This window comes from Typopeltis vanoorti, chromosome 2 (assembly GCF_054136105.1).
Source record: "Typopeltis vanoorti isolate ZY-2024b chromosome 2, IOZ_Tvanoo_1.0, whole genome shotgun sequence".
NCBI lineage: Eukaryota > Metazoa > Arthropoda > Arachnida > Uropygi > Thelyphonidae > Typopeltis > Typopeltis vanoorti.
This window is the reverse complement of record NC_143550.1, coordinates 30,028,070-30,048,217: the sequence shown is the minus strand read 5'-3', so window position 1 is coordinate 30,048,217 and position 20,148 is coordinate 30,028,070. Positions and strand designations below refer to the sequence as shown.

General features: G+C 36.3%; 1 protein-coding gene across 1 annotated transcript in view; it reads right to left on the bottom strand.

Annotated features, from left to right (window-relative positions):
• The window catches only part of LOC150108903 (CDP-diacylglycerol--inositol 3-phosphatidyltransferase-like), a 144,610-nt gene that overhangs the window by 81,571 nt on the left and 42,891 nt on the right, over positions 1-20,148 (bottom strand). The window contains exon 3 of the mRNA XM_090404204.1: positions 5,262-5,415. Within this exon, the coding sequence (XP_090260330.1) occupies positions 5,262-5,415 (154 nt within the window). The remainder of the gene's footprint in view (positions 1-5,261; positions 5,416-20,148) is intronic.

Sequence of the window (20,148 nt, the reverse complement as noted above, 5' to 3'; positions counted from 1 at the left end):
TATCACTAGCTGATGGGCCATCTGGAAGTCCTGATCTGAATCCATTAGACTTCAAATTATGATCAGAGCTTGAGGAAGGAGCCTGCAAGAAACCATCCTGAAGTAAGTATCACCAGTATCACCATCCTGAAGTAAGATTTGGAGTAAACAGTGGCAGCATTTCCGTTGGATGTTGTGCATGCCGCCTTCGATATGTGGCCTCACAGATTTCAGGCATGCGTGAAGGCAAAAGGAGGATATTTCAAACATTGAGCACTGCTATATGCATGTTATACATGTAGTTTGCATGTTCTGAAAGATGTAAATGATTTACTGATTAAATAAATGTTTATGTCCTGTTCAAACTGTAACAGTATTTATGGCTAGACTAGGTATATGCATTTGTGATGGTATGGCCACTTAAATAGAATGGGTGAGGAAAGCTGTTTGATGCCAAGATGAAGAGAGACTCAGAGGAAGACCAAGATCTAGATGGAGTGATTCAGTCAGAAGTGCTTTATTAGAAGCACAAAATGTTAGATATGACAATACTGGAGTGCTAGAATAATTGAAGGAAAATTGTTCAGGAGATTAATAATAATGTAAACTTAATAATATAGTGCTGTCATAGTAACCTGAACACCCGTTGAGGGCACATATCAGGAAATTATTGATGATGATATATATATATATATATATATATATATATATATATATGGGGTGCTTAAGGGTCAAAGCTGTATAACTGAGAGGAGACCTCCACATAGCCTTTAAAGGAATGCGGAGAACCGACCAGGGCTTCTGACCTAATGTCCAATCCTCACCTTCTCGTGGTGCACCCTGTTGGGTATCTACTTTGATATTGAACGAACGAGGATGGGCTGGCAATTTGGGATTTAGCCGACCAAATTGTATTCTTATTGGTTAAACCAAAATAAAAAATGATGGTACAACATGACAAAATTTCATGCCGGCTGGGGCGTCGCCCGGTTAAACAAGGCCCCCGTTGTTTTCGCCAGGGAACCAGGGCGAACAGCGAAAAGTCAGCTACTGGAACAAATCTGAAAACAAACCCCAACTCAACATCACCAGAGTTAAAGATCGGTACTATCAATGTAAGAAGCCTGAATGGCAAAGAAATGGAGCTAGCTGAGGAATTAGATAAGTACCAGATCGACATAATAGGGGTGACTGAAACAAAAAAGACCAAAACTGGTGAGATCTTTCTGAGCAATAAATACAAAATGTTATATTCAGGCAATGACAATCAAGGAAAAGAAGGAGTAGCCATAGTATTCAACACAAAATACAAGGCTAATCTTCTTGAATGGCAGTCAGTCTCAAGTAGAGTAATGTGGGCAAATATGAGAATGGGGAACTGGACAATGAAACTTATTTGTGCCTATGGTCCCACAGAAGGTTCTACTAAGATAGAAGTGGAGGAATTTTTTGAGGCTTTAGAAAAAGCAACTGACACAATGAAAAAGGAAAAGTTGGTCCTTGTTGGGGATCTAAATAGTAGAGTAGGAAATGATTGTGAGACATACAAAAATATTTTGGGAAAATTTGGAGAAAAGAGCAAAGCTAATAATAATGGCAAATATCTGTTGGATTTCTGCTCAGGACATGGACTGGTTATTACTAACACCATGTTCCAACATAAAAATGTGCACAAATTCACATGGAGAGAAGAGGCTAGGAATAAGAAAAGTCTCATTGACTATGTTATTGTTGATAGTGATGTTTTCTCCCTGGTGCAGGACACCAGAGTGTACAGAGGATTTGAAATTGGAAGTGATCACTATTTAGTCTTGAGCAGGATAAAATTGAATTTCATATTGAAAAGAATAACATGTAAGAAAGTTTTAAAGCGAATAAAAGTTGAGCAGCTCTCAGATGTGAACTGTAGACTAAAATACAGAAATATTATTGAAAAGAAAATGAAAGAGTTTGAGAACAGGAATCAAGCCTTGGAGATTCAGTGGCAAACTCTGAAGGAAACATTGATTGATTCTGCCAGAGAGGCATGTGGTGAGGTTATGTGCAAGGATAAAAAAATCAGAACTCCCAGGTGGACACAGGAAGTTAAAGAGGCAGTGAAGGAAAAGAAGAAAGCATATCTAAAGTTCCTGGCAAATAAGTCAGCTTTTACTCTTACAGAATACAGAGACAAATGTAAGAAAGCTAAACAGTGTGTAAAACTAGCTAAACAAAAGTCATAGAAGGACTTTGGCAAGAATATAGAAAATAAATATCAAGAAGGTGGCAAAATATTCTGGAGGTTGTTGAAGAAGCTTAGGAATGGAGGAAAGAGTGCTGTAAAAGGAATTAGAGATGATAAAGGTGAAATGAAAACAGGAGAAAAAGATATCCTTGAAGTATGGAGTAATTACTTTGAAAAACTGCTAAATGAAACAAGTAGTGATGACAGCACAGTGATAAAAAACACTGACCAGGCATGCAGTCAGGAATACATATCCATACTTGAAGTAGAAAAAGCCATCAAGGCTTGAAATGTGGAAAGGCAGCAGGAGTAGATGATATTCGACCAGAAATGCTGAAGTATGGTGGTATAAGAGTCTTACAGTGGCTGCACTGCATAGTTCAGAAAGCCTGGACAGAGGGACGAATTCCCGATGATTGGAGTAGAGCTCTCATAGTACCCATATATAAAAAGGGAAATAAAACTGAATGTGAGAATTACAGAGGTATTTCCCTACTGAGTGTTCCTGGCAAGATCTATGCAAGTATACTTGAGAAACGGTTGAGAAGAATTGTGGAAGAAAAGCTTGGTGAAGAACAAGCTGGATTCAGGCCAAATAGAGGCTGTCAGGATCAGATCTTCACTTTATGACAAATAGTCGAGAAAGCATGGGAATATAACAAAGATCTGTATTTAAGTTTTGGCGATTTGGAAAAGGCATATGACAAGGTGCCAAGAGAGAAGCTATTCAATACGCTGCAGTTATATGGTGTCAATGGGGCATTATATCAAGCAATACTTAGTCTTTATTTGAGTTGTGAGTCAGCAGTTAGAATTGAAGGAAGTACAGGAAGATGGTTTAATGTTAAATCTGGTGTGAGACAAGGATGTACATTATCCCCTCTGTTATTCATTATCTATATGGATCACATTATGAAGAAACCTGATATCAAAATTGGAGATGTTAATGTCAGCTCTTTGCTTTATGCGGATGATGTTATACTTCTAAATAAATCTGCTACAAGTCTGCAAGATTCTCTGACTAAATTGAATAGCTGTTGTAATAGATATGGTATGAAGGTCAGCAATAAAAAGACAAAGACAATGAAAATAGGCAGAATCATTGAAAATGTCAACTGTGTTGTGAATGGAGAACCAGTGGAACAAGTAAAACATTTCAGCTACTTAGGCACAATTTTTACTGAAGATGGTAAACTAAATATAGAAATAGACAACAGAATCAGCAAAGCTGGTATCGTGGGAAGTCAATTGAATAAATTCATATGGAATAACAAAGAAATTAGTCGGAACACTAAATTAGCTGTATACAAGACTGTGTTCAAACCAATTTTAACTTATGGATCTGAGAGCTGGGTCAGAAGTAAAACACTTGACCAAAGACTAGAGACCGCAGATATGAGAGAAGATAAGAGATAAGAGAAAGATTAGAGGCGTGAACAGATGGCATCAATGGCAATATCATATTAAAAATGAGGATATTAGGAAAGAACTTGACATTGTCAGCATCCAGGAATGCGTTAGCAGAGCTAATCTCAGATGGTATGGTCACTTAAATAGAATGGGAGAGGAAAGATTAGCAAAACAAGTGTTCTCTGCCAGGTTGGCAGGAAAACGACCCAGAGGAAGACCAAGATATAGGTGGATTGATACGGTACAAAGTGCCTTAGACGATAGAAATATAAGATCTGATAATGTTGGAGTCTTGACAAGTAACAGACTGATTTGGAGGAAAATTGTAGATAGGAAGTTAGTGATGATGTAATTTTTTCATGTAGTACTGTCATATCCTGTACACCCCTTGAGGGTACATGGCAGGAATTTGATGATGATGATGATATATATATATATATATATGTAGAAAATTTTATACCTTGGGTATATATTATGTTAAAGATACCAAGCAATTTTATAAGCTAGGTTTTTGAAGGAAAATTGTTCAGGAGATTAATAATAATATAAACTTAATAATATAGTGCTGTCATAGTAACCTGAACACCCGTTGAGGGCACATATCAGGAAATTGTTGATGATGATATATATATATATATATATATATTTAGAAAATTTTATACCTTGGGTATGTTTAAAAATCTTTGGCATTTTTTAGGTCTGGCTGCCACTGACGAGACCTCAATAAAGTTCGAAACCAGTCTGGGTAGTGACCATTACCTTGATGCATAGCATCATACATCTCCACAAGGAAATGTGCTTTGCATTAGAGGAAAATTCTAAGGAAAGCGATCGAAACTTACTCCACCTTTACCACAAGTTGCACTACATGCAGTCGCAAACTTCAATTACTTGTCTGTTTGCTTACTTGGGAAAAAGGATTGAAAAACCTAGCTTATAAAATTGCTTGGTATCTTTAAAATATATATATCATATGCTATAAATATTATCAATACAGGGCAATAAAGACCTTCCTTCAAAAACTTCATACATCATCCACTTGGACATTAATTTTTCTCTCAAACTTGAGCCAATATGTAAACAGCATGAATCAAATAAAGTTTTGTAAGATGAAATTTCTATGGTTTATCTGATAGTTTATACATAATTTGCCTCACCTCCATTGGGAACCTTGTTGACTGCTGTTTGTATTTGGAAAAAAAAATTTAAAAAAAAAACTGTCTCCTTTTATAAGACAAGCCTTATAAATCAAGGTGCTGACAATCTTGTCTAGAGGACTGTTACAAACATCATTCATGTCTTATTTAGGATTTACACGCATGCCCTATGTAGTAACCAGTGACTTTTACTAAATGTGCTACACAGGCTTTTTTCTTTCTTTTTTCTTTTTTTTTAAATAAAAGCTTTAGATTCATTCCTGAATTTTGAAAATGGTTTATACTGTGGAATTTTTAAAATGCTTATTATGCAAAGATTGTAGGAGAAATATTTCAAATAAATAAATTGTCTACAACAGAATAGTTTTTAGAGATAAAAGAGACTAACTTAACAGTAAATCTCACTGTAACAAAAACCACATATATTTTTTAATAATTGCCTTATTTTAGAAATTTTCTGAAAAAAAAAAAATTTTTTTTTCCTTACTTACGTATGCAGGTGTATCCAATGACTAGCAATATCAAGTGTGATACTCAATTGAAAAAAAAACATATATTGAGGATAGAAGTAGGACAGAGTAACTAACAAACACATGGTAGCACATCTATCAGTCAGTTGATCTAGCATAGCTCCAAATTTGGTCCCTGAAAGACAAATAATTCATTCAAAAATAATTATTCATGATAGCCTAATTAGACTAAATATTTAAATTGAGAACACACAGACAAAAACATGTTGGAAATGGACGAAATTATGGCCTAAACTATGAGGCCAGTATATTAAGTTTGTTAGTCACATGTGGCCCGTATCCATTTTTGCAAGGTAGAGAGAGCATAAAAACAAAGGTAGCATGGTTCAAAATGAAAGAAAATATATCTAAAGCAGCAAAATGATTTTAAAAAAGGGAAGTACAGGTAGATAGTTCAGCTAGGATTGGTTTTGAAGATAGAAGAGTATAGATTGATCAAGTGGGAGGAAGCCTAACAAATGACAATTACTTGAAATTATCAATACAAAATTAATAATAAAATCTCGTGATTTGTCCAAAGTGGTATACCCTGACCCTTAAGGATACATTCCAGAAAAGTTCTGATAATGATCATTATGATATTTTTCATTTTTATACACTGACTACTTGCTTTATTTAACCTGCCAACTAATAATGCAGAGCAAGTTAAGTTGGGCAGACAGCATAACATGACTTTACATTACTAATGGTCAAGGATCATTCATCAAGTTTTTTTGTGCTTGGCCTTATGCAATACCACACATTCCTTGTGTTTAGTTTCTAGAGCAGCATTTATGTTTCCACTATGTATGTTGAGCATTTATTTTATCCTTTGATATATATATACACATATATCAGCCTCCATAGTTCAGTCAGTATAGACGAAGCCCTTTGATCAGAAAGACCTAGGTTCGATTTGTGTCAGTAATGTGAGGAACCTTTATCGGTCTCTTTCAACTAAAGGTGAGTTAGCCGGTCTCATACAGAAGTAGGGGGAGGGTTCACCTGGAAACTCTAGTTTTTCGTACCCCAGAACATGCAAACCAGCCCATGAACACAAGCATCTACAGACATAGGACACACTGGTAGGCACAAGGCCAACCACCTTATTCTCGATATGGTAGCAGCTAAATATAGAAAAATCCTCGACACCGCAAGGCAAAAGAGGAGGGAAAGAATAAGAAGGAAAAAAAAAAAAATATATATATATATATATATATATATATATATATTTGGCTTGTATGACTCTAAAATTACAAATTAACTCAGAGATCTCAGAAGTTAGAGATCATGATTCAAATGAACCAAGATCAGACTTGCCTGACCTGGATAGTAATATTATTATTATAATTATTAGACACGTGGTTGTAGATCTATCTTTTTAAGCAGTTTGATAAATTGCTTTTAAATATAATACTGTAACAGTTAAAAGCTTTCCATCCTGTCTTTTTTCTAGTTGAAATTTTATTATCACGTTTGTGGTTATTTGGAATGAGTTGTCTTGATGTATGAGCCTACCATTTCAATCTGTCTTTAATTTATTTTTGTTCTGGAGTATTTTTACTATGCATTATATTTGATTTATCCATTTTTATTTCTAGGCCCATCTGCAAACTTACTTCATTTAATTCAATAAACATGTGTTCTAGTTATTTTGATGATGTTGCTCCTTAGTATGATATCATCAGTAATTTGTAGATTGCTTAAGTATCCTCCATCTCATCCAGCAGTGGACTGAAGAAATCTGTTGATAATGATTCTTACCAAAGTCTTCCCATGACTTTTCACTTAAATTTTTCTTTATACTCTGTTAGGTGTATCTGCCAACTTCGTAGGAACTTTCTGAGTGCTTTTTTTCTTTTCTGTGACTGTGTCTTTCACATCTTTCATTCAATATGGAATTCTAATTTTTCTGTGCTTGCAGAAAACTTCACTACATACCCTCTTTGGCTAAATTAATCAATGTTTTCTTCAGGGTGCCAGTGAATTACTGATGTTTGGTTCTTGTTTTTAACTCTTTCATCCTTTCCCAAATATTTGCATATTTGAGTCTACAACCATGTGGAAAGGCTTATGTGTTCGTCGTACATGTTGACTGGATTGTAATTGTATAGATGCGAACACAGGTTGATAAGAAAATAACTATTTATTGACTTAATTGCTAATATTTCACTGTTATTCTATCCAGCATCTTCAGAGCACACAAACAAAGTTTGTTACAGTAGCAAGACAACTACAATCCAGTATAACAATGGGACTAGTATGAGCAATTGTAGCATGCAACACAAAGACTAAAGTCCTAATTAGGCGTCATCTAAGTTGGGGGGAAAAAAAAAAAATGAGAGAGAAAGCAGGTATTAATTTGATCTTAGGATGACTGTCTCCCAAATCTTTGGTATATTTATACAGTCATACTTGTTGAGGTTTGGAGTTGTTCCTTGTAGATTCCAGGAACAACTCTCTGACTTGTAAAAGCTTCTGTTCAGCATTTTTGTTTTTTTCCAATCAATCCTGTGTGCGGGGGTATCCAAAGCGTGGTCTGCTAGATCTGACTTGCAATAGCGAAAGTGTTGGATATATTTTTTGTGTTCAAAATCAAAATCAATGTGGACATCCTCCTCACTGAGGAGGATGTCCACAGTTCTTACTGTCTGTGCATAGTAGGCTCGATGACATGAACAGGGCACTTCATAGACTCCTGGATGGGATAAAGGAGATAATCTGTCCTTAGGTGAATAGATGAGAGTTGCCAATTTCACATAAGGTTTAAATATGGTGCGTAGTTGTTGTTTGTTAAGCACTCTAGATATCTTTTCAGATGTGCCTTTACTGTATGGGATGGTGACAGTTTTGTTTTTTGTTGTAATCTTCTGTGGTAGACAGTGGGGGGGGGGGGGGATTTCTGGGGAGCATCCATTGGTCAGGAGGTGTGACGTAGGTGAGAAAGTTCAGCAGTGAGAGCAATGTCACTGGAACAAATTGCTCTAGCCCTATGGGTTAGTGTTTTTAGAATACCATACCATATTGTTGAGATTTGTGATGGTATGATTGTTTGTGTAAATATCTCCCTGTATGTGTAGATTTTCTATAAACTGATATTAAAATATCATATTTGAGTCTACAGTTCATCTTTGACATCTGCTCAATTTTCGTTCTTTTTCTAAAATATTTCTTACCCACATTCTTTTCAACATGATGTTCAATTTTATCCTGTTCAAAACTGAATGGGAATAATTTCCTATTTCAAATCCTCCATATATTCTTGTCTTCTGAGCCAGTGTGAAGATATGATTATTAGTAACATAGGCATTTAGATTTTTTTTCTTTCTTGTATCTCTCCCAAATTGCTAGCCCAATCGGTCCTCCACATTTTCCGAAAGCAACTTCTATTTGCATTGAGTGATCTCCATTTGTATGGGCTAGTATTCCAAATTGCTAGCCCATACTGAATAAATCAGCATTTGTTAGTAATTTGGAATTGAGCCAAGCAAATATTATTCTTATTGCTTAAACCAAAATAAAATTTTGGTTTTAGCAATAGCAGGGTATGACACAATGGAATTACATACTGGCTGCTGTTTTCATCAGGAATCCGGGTCAAAGAGATTAGTTGAGAAATATAAATAACCATAAATATGAGTTGGGGATGCTTATCAATCGAACTGCTAATATTTGATCAGATGATTCATCTGGGTATGGCATGAATAGAGTGTGTGTGTGTGCACATGCGTGCATTAGAATACTGAGTGAGCAAATCAACTTGTCCTGCATTTGCTAATATTTTATTAGACATCTCCAGATGTATTCTCTTTTTTGTGAAACATAAAGAATTCATTTTTATTCTCTTGAGAATAAATGGATTTTTAGACATTACATCTATGTTTGAGAGGAATGGAAATGTTCCTGCACAGGTGATCCTCCTCCTACCATTAAGATTATAGTGCACAGACACAAGCAGAATAAAGTAGAATTTTATTGCGGCACTAAATACAGTACAATATCCTCACAACCTATTTCAAATTAATTGACAAAGAAAATTTAAAAATAATGTGTAATCATCTCACATCCTTCTTCACTTTCACTTAGTTCTCCCTCCCCCTGGATCTGAGAGCTGGGTCAGAAGGAAAACACTGGACCAAAGATTAGAGATGTGAACAGATAGCATCAATGGCAATATCATATTAAAAATGAGGATATTAGGAAAGAACTTGACATTGTCAGCATCCAGGAATGCATTAGCAGAGCTAATCTCAGGTGGTATGGCCATTTAAACAGAATGGGCGAGGAAAGATTGGCAAAACAAGTGTTCTCTGCTAGGTTTGCAGGAAAACGACCCAGAGGAAGACCAAGGTATAGGTGGTTTGATAGGGTACAAAGTGCCTTAGACAATAGAAATATAAGATCTGATAATGTTGGAGTTTTGACAAGTAACAGACTGATTTGTAGGAAAATTGTAGATAGGAAGTTAGTAATAATGTAAATTTTTCATGTAGTACTATCATATCCTGTACACTCCTTGAGGGCACATGGTAGGAATATGATGATGATGATTATTATTAGACACTTTCAGGGTGTCCAAAGGCTCATCGAGGGAGGGCACCTGCTCTACAACTCTAACTCTGCCACTCATTCCACCAACTGACCACAACTACACCACCACCATTAGTATTTCAAAAAACATCCACAAACATCCATGCCTACAGCAGGATTCGAACCCATAGCCTTTTGGCTGGAGAGTGGATACACTAACCACTCAGCCAGCCAGGCTGGCATACTGTCACATCAGGAAAGAAATTGTTTTAGGATGCACTTGATCAACAACAAAGCTCAGTTTACTTTATATTCCATTTTGTTCAAGAAAGATTATTAATACAGTACAGCATACTCAAAATCATTGTCTTTCCAACAGCAGCCTTTATTTCAGGTTGAAATAAACTACTTCATCTGATCAATTTTACACTCTAGCATCATTACCTTCAGCTCAGTCACAACACTTGCATTTCTTTAGCAAACCACCTTTTGGTTTACATTTGATATTTGCAAAATTGTTTAATTATTTCTTTGTAAGAGATAGAGTGCTAATGGATTAAGGCTGCTGTTTTCAAAGTCGGGATTTGCAAGAGCATACACGGGGATTTGTGAATCACTTCAGAATTTCATGAAAGTAATACAAACAGTTTAGAGGATATTTTTATAATGACTTACAATGACATTTTTAACTGAAAATATATTTATGATTATGGTTTAATAAATAATAGCAAAATAAGAGTAGTGGTGCATTCCTTTATAAATAGAAAATTAAGACTTATTTTTCATTAATACGTTTCATTAATACAGATTTTTCTTCCTTAAATGTAAAACAAACTGCCTGGCTTAGGAGTCAACAAAAAATTAACTAAAGAAATAAGCAAATATTTGGGAGAGAGTCATTATGTTGCTAATGATTGAAGGTTGAAGAGTGTGAAGGATGCTTATACTTTGCTGAAAAATGAACTGATCTGTCATCTAGCAGATGACAGATCAATTGATTGACAATCAGAATCCACTTTAACCTCCTAATGGCTGAAGTGGATTGAATACATACACCACCTTATGATTTTTCAAGGATAAAACATGAGGAGACAACACTTATTAAAAAAATATGATTTGAATCATCCTTTTTTTCTTGAAAAATGCTTATCACTTTTACTTACAATTTTGTTTCAATTTTATGAATGCCAAACATTAAATGGCATTATTTTCTTACCAATTTTTAAATTATCACATATTTATATAGAGTAATAAGTCAAAAGAACCTTAGTTTAAAACAGATGATTTATTATTATGATTTTTTGTTGCATGCTCACTGCAATAATAACATTCAGTACTTAACCATTGCAAACATGTATCATGAAAATATCTGGAATATATACAGACTGATTGATAATTTGCATTTTGAAGTATTCCAAATTACACTACATCTCACCTCCCTGCCCACAGGAACTGAATTATATAACTATGATTCTTGTAGAGAGGCTTATACACTGGTTAAACATGATAACTAATAATTAAGGAATTGACAGCGTACGCTAGAAATATAAATTAAATAAACTTTAATATATACTTTCCGATATTTCGGCAAATCACGTTGCCATCTTCTTGGGAACTTAATACAAAGACACGTGCACACAGTTACTAACTTAACAGCAAATGAGAATCGAAGCTAGGAAGCTAACATTTTCCTAAAGTCCTGATGGTGCCCCCCTGGCGGGCTATATTGGTAGTTCTTGGCCTTTGGGCTGAAGTTCTTTTGATAAATGTTTCCCAAATTTGGGGCAGTCTCATGCATTCAAATTTGTTGAGGTTTGGCATGTTCCTAAGGGCTGAGGTTGATTCCATGAATAGTCTTTCATATTTGAACTTGCTGCAGTGTATTACTGTGGCTTTCTTCCATCTTATTCTGTGGCGAGTATCTAGAGCATGGTCTGCAAGCCCAGAGTGGCTGTACTGGTGAAATCTGATGTAATCCTTGTGTTCTGGGATTCTGATATTTGCTGTCCTGCCTGTTTGGCCAAAGTAGGACAATTTACAGCTGCAAGGGACCTGGTATACACCAGGTAGGTCTAGGGGAAGTGGTTGGTCTTTAGTGGAGCGGATAAGAGATGCCAATTTTCTGTGTGGTCTGTAACAAGTGGTCAAGTCATGTTTTAAGATTTTGTTGATTTTTTCCGAAGTGTCTCGAACGTAGGGGATGGTGATGGATTTAGAGTAATCTTTTTTGTGAAGGGGGGGGGGGGGGTTGTGGATAACTGGTTTAAGTATTTTTTGGATTCTTTTTTTTTTGGGGGGGGGGGGGGTAGCCATTGGCTGAGAAAGTGTCACGGATGTGATTAAGTTCAGTGGTTAGGTCTTGATCATTTGAACAGATTATTTTTGCCCTGTTGAATAGTGTCTTCATAACTCCATATTGTTGGGAGGGGGCGGTGATGGGATTGTTGGTGAATGTATCTGCCTGTATGGGTGGGTTTTCGATAAACTGAGAAAACCAAGGTTCCATCAGCTTGGCGGGTGACTAGTGTGTCTAGGAAGGGGAGGTTATTGTTTCCCTCTTTTTCCAGGGTGAACTTGATTCTAGGGTGTTGGTTGTTTAAATGTGTTAGGAAGGAGAGGAGTGAATCCGGGCCATGTGGCCAAATAGCGAACACATCATTAACGTAGCAAAGCCATATGGTAGGTTTTTGTGGGGCTGAGTTTAAGGCTTTCTCTTCAAAAGTCTCAATAAAGAAGTTGGCCAAGGGTGGGGAAAGTGGTGAACCCATGGCTGTCCCCTCTATCTGTTTATAGAATTTTTCCTGCCAAACGAAATAGCCTGAGTTCATTGTAAACTGAAATAGCGCTGAGATATTGGGAGGAAATTTAGCTTGGATTAGCTCTAAGATTTCTTTGAGGGGGACATTCATGAATAAGGCGGAGACGTCAAAACTGACCATTATTTCATTATGTTGGAGTGTAAGGTTTTTTATACTGGCTTTGAAGTGGGCTGAGTTTTTTTGTGTGTGAAGGTGTGTTGCCAGTATAGTGTGAGAGCACTTTTGGCTAAATGCTTGGCTAGTTTGTAAGTGGGGGAATCAATGCCATCCACTATGGGACGTAATGGCACATTTTCTTTATGTATTTTTGGGAGCCCATATATGCGGGGAGTCTAGAGTTATATGGTTTCAGTCTGTTGGTAATCTCCACAGGCCAAGAAGTGACCTTCTTAAGGAGCCTATGGAGTTTTCTAATTTGAGAGTTGGTGGGATTGTATTCAATAGGGAGGTAAGTAGATCGATCTAATAGTAAAGCCTTGAGCTTACCTGTGTAGTCATTAAATCAGTGGCGTTCCCCTTATCCGCTTTGGTGATCACTATTTCTTTGTTTTTCTTCAATTCTTGTAGTTACTTGTATTCACTAATGGATAAGTTGGATTTTGGAGGTTTTGCTTTTGTGAGAACACAGGCTACATCCAATCTAATATCGTTGGCGATGTGGTTTGGAAGGTGGCGAATCCCGCGTTCAATTTGGATCATTAATTCCTCGGCCGGTAATTTCTTAGGAGCAATGGCAAAGTTATGACCACGTGACAGCGCGTTGAGTGCTTCAAGCTTCAAGATAACTGAAGAAAGGTTAACTACTGTGTTGGTTTGTAGTTTAGGTTTGGACGCCGAGTTCTTTATTAATTTTTCAAACTTGTTGATATGTTGGCTCAACAAATTTAGATGCATGAGACTGCCCCAAATTTGGGAAACATTTATCAGAAGAACTTCAGCCTAAAGGCCAAGAACTACCAATATAGCCAAGCCAGGGGGCACCATCAGGACTTTAGGAAAACGTTAGCTTCCTAGCTTCGGTTCTCATTTGCTGTTAAGTTAGTAACTGTGTGCACGTGTCTTTGTATTAAGTTCCCAAGAAGATGGCAACATGACGTTTGCCGAAATATCAGAAAGTATATATTAAAGTTTATTTAATTTATATTTCTAGTGTACACTGTCAATTCCTTAATTATTAGTTATTATTATTATATAACTATGAGGGTTGTTCGATAAGTCTATGCAAAAATGAAGAAAAAATAAATTTTTTAACATTTTTTATTTTTCAACATAGTCTCCTCTGAGTTCTATACACTTAGTCCAACAATGCTGAAGTTTTTTGATCCCGTCCATATAGCATGATTTGTCCAACTCTTCAAAATAGGTAGTTGTTTTGGCAATCACTTCGTTTGATGAAAATCTCTTTCCTGCCAGCAATTTTTTCATGTTTGGAAACAGATAGTAGTCTGAGGGAGTCAAATCTGAAGAGTGGGGGGGGGGGGGGGGGGGTGCAAAAGGACATCATAGCATAAATCGAACAATTTTGCGGTCACAACTGCAGAAGAGTGAGCGGGTGCGTTGTTGTGGTAAAAAAGAATCTTTTTTGCCAAGTGTGGTCGTTTTCACCTTATTTCATTATTTAAATGATCCAGCAAAGACGCATAATACACTCTGGTAATTGTTTTGCCCTTTTCCAAGAAGTCCATGAAGATTATGCCACGAGTAACCAAGAAGGCAGTGGCCATAATCTTTCCTGCTGAAGGAACAGTTTTCATTTTCTTTGGTGCAGATTCCCCGCTTGCAACTCATTGTTGACTGTTCCTTGGTCTCAGGCTGGTAGTGATCAATCCATGTTTCGTTCACTGTTACGAAACGACACAAAAATTCCTCTGGATTCCGTTGAAACAGCTTCAAGCTGTCCTTGCAACAGTTCACATGTTGATGCTTTTGATTCAGTGTGAGCAAACGAGGCACCCCTCTTGCAGATAGTTTTCTCATATGTAAATGTTCATGTAAAATATTATGTACGTGGTCATTTGAGATGCCCAAAGCCTTAGCAATTTCACGCACCTTGACTCTTCTATCATCCATCACCATATCATGGATTTTTTCAATAATTTCTGGAGTAGTAACTTCAATAGGGCATCCAGAACGTTCAACGTCACTTGTGCTCATATGCCACTTCAAAAGTTACTAAACCACTTATAAACCGTTCTAATCGAAGGTGCAGACTCACCATAATGTTTACCTTTTTTGGAATATGCATGCCAGACTGCCTATTACATCAAATATTCCATTCAGAGACAATGATAAAAATAAAGTATTCATTTTGTTCTGTTAATTTTGTTGGGCAGTATAGTATGTGTTTTTTTAACTTGTGTGAGTGGAATTCACTTAAAAACTTGTCTATTCTGAAAGATAATCTATTTTCCATCTATTACATATCAAACCCAGTGATCACATAGGATCATGTAACCTGACTTGGATAGATAATCTGTTTCCACAGTGTCTGCTATCAATTATGTTTTGAGACAGCTTCTTTGGCAGGATAGAGTTAATTAGTAGATAAAATTTTGAATCATCCATCAAACTGGCTCTCTCTATTAGCTTCTAGGTGCTTTAAATTGTTCTTCACATCCTGCTGGGGTCTCAACTCAAATCCTTATGACCTAAAGGGTATGTATTATTCTTTTGAATATATCATAGAGAAGCTAAGATTTCTAGTTGATTCATTTAAGAATAAATATATAAAACTTAAAAACAGATCAAGGGCACATTGGTAGTATAAATATGAGGTCAAATATTAAAAAAAAAAAAATCAGAACTCCATGGTGGACTCAAAAGGAAGTTAAAGAGGCAGACAAAGGGAAAGAAGAAAGCATATCGAAAGTTCCTCACAAGTAAGTCAGCTTATGCTCTTAGAAAATACACAGAAAAATGTAAGAAGAGTGATGCACTGTGTAAACCTAGCTAAACAAGTCATGGCAAGACTTTGGTAAGAACATAGGAAATAAATATCAGGAATTCTTGTAGATAGGCTTATACATTGGTAACACATTGCTATTAAATCATTTACGGAATTTAGAATGTATATTGGAATATTAATTAAAAGAAATGAATAATTACCTCCTATATTTCGGCAACGTCACATTGCCATCTTCATGGGAACATACAACTATGACACATGCACACAGACACTACAAAAAGCAAATGAAGCAGAAAGAGAGAAACCTACTGTTGTTCCTAGTCCTAAAGGTGGGCAGTCTCATGCACCCAAATTTGTTGAGGTTCAGAAAATTTTTAGAGCTGAGGCTGATTCCATGAATAATCTTTCATGTTTAAATTTGATGCAGTGTATTAACATGGCTTTCTTCCAACATATTCTGTGGCAGGTATCCAGAGCATGGTCTGAAAGTCCAGAGTGGCTGTACTGGTGAAACCGGATGTAGTCTTTGTGTTCCGAAATCCTGACATTTGCTGTCCTGCCTGTTTGGCTAAAGTAAGACAGTTTACAGCTGCAAGGGAACCTGGTATATCCCAGGTAGGTCTAGGGGAAGTGGTTGGCCTTTGGTGGAGCGGATAAGGGATGCCAATTTTTTATATGGTTTGTAACAAGAAATCAAGTCATACTTTTTAAGATTTTGGTTAACTTTTCAGAGGTGCCCCAGATATAGGGAATGGTGATGGATTTAGTGTAATCTTTGTTATGAAGGAGGGGGGGGGTAATTGGTTTTAATATTTTTTTGGATTTTGGGGGGAGTTGTAGCCATTGGCTAAGAAAGTGTTAAGGATGTGGTTTAGTTCAGTGGTTAGGGCATTGTCATCTGAAGAGATTAATTTTGCCAGTTATATAGTGTTTTTATAACCCCATATTGTTGTAAGGGCATGGGATTGCTGGTGAATGTATCTGCCTGTATGGGTGGGTTTCCTGTAAATAGAGAAAACCAAGGATCCATCAGGCTGGCGAGTGATTAGAGTGTCTAGGAAAGGGAGACTGTTGTTTTTCTCTTTTTCCAAGGTGAACTGGATTCTGGATGTGGAGTGGAGTGTTTCTGAGCCAAATAGCAAACACATCATCAATGTAGCGAAGCCAAACAGTGGGTTTTTGTGGGGCTGAGTTTAAGACTTTTTCTTCAAAAGTCTCCATAAAGAAGTTGGCCAGGGGTGGGGACCCATGGCTGTCCCCTCTATCTGTTTGTAGAATTTTCCTTTCCAAACAAAATAGCCTGAGTTCATTGTGAACTGAAATAGGGCTGAGATATCGGGAGGAAATTTGGCTTCGATGAGCTCTAAGGTTTCCTTGAGCGAGACATTTGTGAATAGGGAGGAGACGTCAAAACTGATCATTATGTCAGTATGTTGGAGTGAGAGGTTTTCTATACTGGCTTTGAAGTGGGCTGAGTTTTTTATGTGTGATGGTGTATTGCCAGTATAGTGTGTGAGAGCTTTGACTAAATGTTTGGCTAATTTGTATGTGGGGGAATCAATGCCATCCACTATGGGATGTAATGGCACATTTGTTTATGTATTTTTTGAAGTCAATATATTCGGGGGGGGGGGGGGGTCTAGAGTTAAAAGGTTTTATTTTGTTGGTAACTTTCACAGGCCAAGAAGTGACCTTAAGAAGCCTTTGCTTTCCAAACCTCAAAAAATTTGGGTGCATGAGACTGCCCCAAATTTGGGAAGCTTGCATCCTGAGAACTTCAGCGCAATAGCCAAGACAATCCAATATAGCCCGCTAGGGGCACCTTCAGGACTCTAGGAACAACAGTAGTTTTCTCTCTTTCTGCTTCATTTGCTTTTTGTAGTGCCTGCGTGCACGTGTCATAGTTGTATGAAGATGGTTTTATTAAAGTTTCTTTTAATTAATATTCCAGTATACGCTGTAAATTCCTTAAATAATTTAAATATCAGGAAGGTGGCAAAATATGCTGGAGGCTATTGAAAAAGCTCAGAAATGGAGGAAAAGTACTATAAAAGGAATTAGAGATGATAACGGTGACATGAAAAACAAAAGATAAAGATATTCTAGATGTTTTGAACTTGGAAAGACTTCTAAATGAAACAAGCAGTGTCGGCATGATGATAGAAAACTCCCAATAGGAATGCAGTCCAGAATGCATATCCATACTTGAAGTAGAAAACATCATCAAAAACCTGAAATGTATCTATAGATTGAATTTGACCAGAAATGCTCAAATATGGAGGTATAAAAGTTTAGCAGTGGCTGCATTGCATAATTCAGAAGGCCTGGTCAGAGGGTTGAATTCCAGATGATTGCAGCAGAGATCTCATAGTACCTGTCTATAAAAAAGGGAAATAAAACTGAATGTGATAATGACATGTATTTCCCTACTGAGTGTACCTGGCAAGATTTATGCAAGTATACTTGAAAAATGGCTACAAAAAATTGTGGAAGGGATGTTTGGTGAAGAACAAGTGCTGGATTCAGGCCAATCAGAGGTTGTTAGGATCAGATTTTCACTTTTAAGACCAACAGTTGAGAAATTTTGGGAATATAAGAAGAATTTGTATTTTCATTTTGTAGATCTGTAAAGCATATGATAAGGTGCAAAGAAGAAAGCTATTCAAAATGATAATACAGTTATATGGTGTAAATGGGATATTATACAAGTAATACATAATCTCTATTTAGGCTGTAAGTCAGCAATTTGAATTGAAAGAGGTATAGGAAGACAATTTGATGTAAAATCAGGTGTGCAACAAGGGCACACATTATCTCCACTGTTATTATATATATGTATCACATTATGAAGGAGAGTGGTATTAAATCTGATATCAAAATTCGTGATGTTAATCTTAGCTCTTTACTTTATGAAGATGACGTTATTATTACTATTATTACATAACACTTCCAGGGAGTCCAAAGACTCATCAAGGGAGGGCACCAAATCTACAACTCTCCATTTCCACCAACGTCATCTACTGCCCACCACCACTAGTATTTTCACAGACAATCACAAGCATCCATGTGCACGGCAGGATTTGAACCCACAACCTTTTGGCTGGAAAGTTATACTTCTGAATAAATCCAGCACAAGACTGTAAGATTCCCTGACTAAATTGAATAACTGTTGTAATAAATTTGATATGAAAATGAGCAATAAAAAGACAAAGACTATAAAAATAGGCAAAAACATTGAAACATCAACTAAACAAGTAAAACATTTCAACTATTTAGGCACAATTTTTAGTGAAGATTGTAAATTAAATATAGAAATAAACAACAGAATTAGTACAGCTGATATGGTAGTAAGTTAGCTAATTAAATTTGTATGGAATAAGAAAGAAATTAGTCAAAACACTAAATTAGCTGCATACAAGACAGTGTTTAACTTATAGATCTGAGAGCTGGGTTAGAAATGAAACACTTCATCAAAGACTGGAGACCTCTCATAGAGAAAGATTTGTGGAGTGAACAGATTGCATCAATTGCAGTATCACATTAAAAATGGGGGATAGTCACTTAAATGTTAGTCACTTAAACAGAATGGGAGAGGAAAAATAAGCAAAACAAGTGTTCTTTGCCCAGTGGTGTAGCTAGAGCTTTTGCCGCCCCTCTCAATACATACCAAAAATACTACAAAAAGTCAAAACTACGTATAGAGAAATAAATTAAAACACTATGTTTATTTTTGAAATAAAACTTTAATTCCAACATAATAAAATGTTATTTTTCTTGTTTTCTGTTAGCAAAATCGATGACATTGGCAAAGTCTATTTCATAATAATGTAGGTAATTCTAATCAATTTTATTTAGAAAAACTCCTCTCACAACTATCAACAGTTACAGCAATTGCGAGGAAAATTTGCAGTAGTATTACAATATTTGGAACTCAGTTCTCGAGACTGTATTTTAGAATTAACTGCAAAAGTTCAAAAAGGTTCAAAGTGCCACCCGGGTCAGACCCCCCTGCCAGCTACGCCACTGTCTTTGCCTGTTTGGCAGGAAAAAGACCCAGAAGAAGACCAATTTGTAGATGAATTGATACAGTAAAAAGTGCCTTAAAAGACAGAAATATAACATCTATTATAAATTAAAGATGCCAAGAAATTGTATTCTTGGTTTCATCCTTTATTCAAGTATAAGCAAACATAGTTTGCATGTGAAGTCACTTCACGACTGGGTTCCTTGTATACAGAGGCTAATGACTTTACATTAATTGCCTTAGTATCCCATAACGCATACCATTATACACATTCTTTCAGACCTATAACAATGCTATGCATTGTGGAAAGGGCCACTATCCAGACCAGTTTCAACCTTTATTGAGGTTTCATCAGTGGGAGCCAGATCCAGAAGTGATACCAAGGTTGAAGTAATGCAGAGGTTATATTTCCATATAGAAGTAAGTAGCCAAAAGATCTCACACCTTATTACTACAATACTCGGGATTAGAGATAGATGTTGAATGGTTTTTCATTTAGTTAATATATAAATTAAAGCTGCCAAGAAATTATATTCTTGATTTAATCTTTTATCCAAGTAAGCAAACAAAGTTTGCATGAGAAGTCGCTTC